This window comes from Arachis ipaensis, chromosome B1, assembly GCF_059453495.1.
Source record: "Arachis ipaensis isolate K30076 ecotype BB chromosome B1, ASM5945349v1, whole genome shotgun sequence".
In the NCBI taxonomy this organism is placed as follows: Eukaryota; Viridiplantae; Streptophyta; class Magnoliopsida; order Fabales; family Fabaceae; genus Arachis; species Arachis ipaensis.
In genome coordinates, this window is record NC_142436.1 from 141,032,551 (window position 1) to 141,034,961 (window position 2,411).

The following is a 2,411-nucleotide window of genomic DNA, read 5'->3' on the forward strand; positions in this document are numbered from 1 at the left end:
GCCCAACTTGTCGCCTCTCCGTCATTTGCTGTTGATTTGAATGACGGCGTCCGCGACGAGGTATGATCCTTTGATGTTCTGCCAAACGCTTTACACGGCGTTCCACCGGTTGGCGTCGGAGACGGAGAATTGGGTGATCCTGATGAGGACGACGTTGAGCCCGAAACGATTGAGGATGATAGCGGGGACGAGGTTGTAGCAGCTGGGCCTGCATTGGCTGGCGGTGGTTCTAGCTCTGGCACACAGCAGTATCCACCATATTTTTCTTCGCTGGACCTGGACGCCATGACGCATGAGGGTGCGCTAGGGCACCCTGTTGGATTCGGAGCTAGAGATGGGGAAGGGACTGCTGGTCTCACAGAGTTCCAGGTTGGTCAGCAATTCCAGGATAAAGATGAGGCCCTGTTAAGTGTGAAGACTTACAGCATCCGGCGAGGGGTACAGTACAAGGTGGTGGAGTCCGATCACCGCCGGTATGTGGGCAAGTGTTCCGAGTTCAGGAATGGGTGCACATGGTTGATTCGGCTCAGTCTCCGGAAGCGCAAGGGCATTTGGGAGGTCAAACGGTACAATGGCCCTCACACTTGCCTGGCCACATCCATATCAAGTGATCACAGAAGTTTGGATCATTCTGTGATTTCGGCGTTCATTATGCCAATGGTTAGGGCTGACGCATCGGTTAGCATCAAGGTGCTCCTGAACGCCACGGCAGCGCATTTTGGTTTTAGGCCGACTTACAGGAGGGTTTGGATGGCGAAGCAGAAGGCCGTCGGCCTCATCTACGGTGACTGGGATGAGTCATACAGCGAGATACCTAGGTGGGTATTGGGTGTCCAGCTGACGATGCCTGGTACTGTTGCGGTCCTCAGGACGAGCCCGGTTATAGTTGGAGGACAGGTGGACGAGTCTCAAGCTTATTTCCACAGACTTTTCTGGACTTTCCCTCCGTGCATCGAGGCATTCCGGCATTGCAAGCCGCTAGTCAGCATTGACGGCACACATCTATATGGTAAGTATGGGGGAACGTTGCTCATTGCGATTGCACAGGACGGGAACTCCAACATTCTACCTGTCGCATTCGCACTAGTAGAGGGTGAGAATGCGGAGTCGTGGACATTCTTTCTCTCTCACCTTCGGCAGCACGTGACCCCACAGCCCGGTCTGCTGGTTATATCGGATAGGCACAACGGCATCAAGTCTGCGCTTGAGGCCCCGGACGGAGGTTGGTTACCACCATCTGCATACCGTGCATTCTGCATACGACACGTAGCGGCTAATTTCGCCCTTACCTTCAAGGGCAAAGACGCTAGGAGGCTTCTCGTGAATGCAGCGTACGCGAAGACTGAGGTTGAGTTTGATTACTGGTTTGACATACTGCGGTCTGAAGACCCGGCGATGTGTGAGTGGGCGAACCGTATTGATTACTCCTTGTGGACGCAGCATCGCGATGAGGGGAGGAGATTCGGTCACATGACGACGAATATCTCCGAGTGTGTGAACTCAATCCTCAAGGGTGTACGAAATCTTCCTGTAGCATCCCTGGTGAAGGCAACATATGGTAGGCTGGCCGAACTCTTTGTTCGCAAGGGGCGAGAGGCTGAGGCCCAGATGGGCACCGGACAGCAGTTCAGTCAGCATTTGGTGAAGTGTATTGAGGCCAACTTGAAGACGGCCAGGTGCTTTACTGTGACGTTGTATGACCGTGATAACTCCGAGTTCACCGTAGCGGAGACCACTCCGACTGGTACTTTCTCATTGGGTACTTACCGAGTTTCGCTTGCCTCCCGGACATGTGACTGTGGGTACTTTCAGGCGCTTCATTTCCCGTGTCAGCACGCACTTGCATGCTGTGCCTACGCACGTGTGAGCTGGAGCTCCTATGTTCATAGCGTCTATCAGATTAGGTCGGTGTTCAATGTCTATCGGATGGGATTCACACCTCCAATCCCGGAGGGCTACTGGCCACCCTACGATGGGCCCACGGTGATTCCGGACCCAAACAGAAGGCGTGCGAGAGAGGGGAGGCCTAGATCCACAAGGATACGGACGAATATGGATGAGGCAGATCCAAACAGGCCAAAACGGTGTGGCCTTTGTCGCCAACCCGGACACACTAGACGTAGATGCCCACAGGTAGTAGGATCGTCTCAGACAGGGCGAAATTAGTTTCCATGATGTTATTGTTAGTGTTATTTACATTTAAGTTGTCTTGTTAGATGCATTGCTTGACCACATATCTAACTTGTTGAGATTAATGCATTGAACTTTGGTATTTGTGAGTAGTAATGAATATGTTGTCTTCCATTACAAGTTATGCTACAGGACTCGTTGATGCTCATTTTAATAACTAAACGAAATCATTATACCTTATCATGTTTCATTTAATACATAAACAGACATAAACAGAGCAC

General features: G+C 51.8%; 1 protein-coding gene across 1 annotated transcript; it reads left to right on the plus strand.

Moving 5' to 3' along the window:
- The first annotated feature begins 1,608 nt into the window (after nt 1-1,608).
- LOC148578640 (uncharacterized) lies at nt 1,609-2,166 on the plus strand. The gene has a single exon (XM_088503136.1). The coding sequence runs from the start codon at nt 1,609-1,611 to the stop codon at nt 2,164-2,166; it is 558 nt and encodes a 185-aa protein (XP_088359262.1).
- The last annotated feature ends 245 nt before the right edge of the window (nt 2,167-2,411 follow it).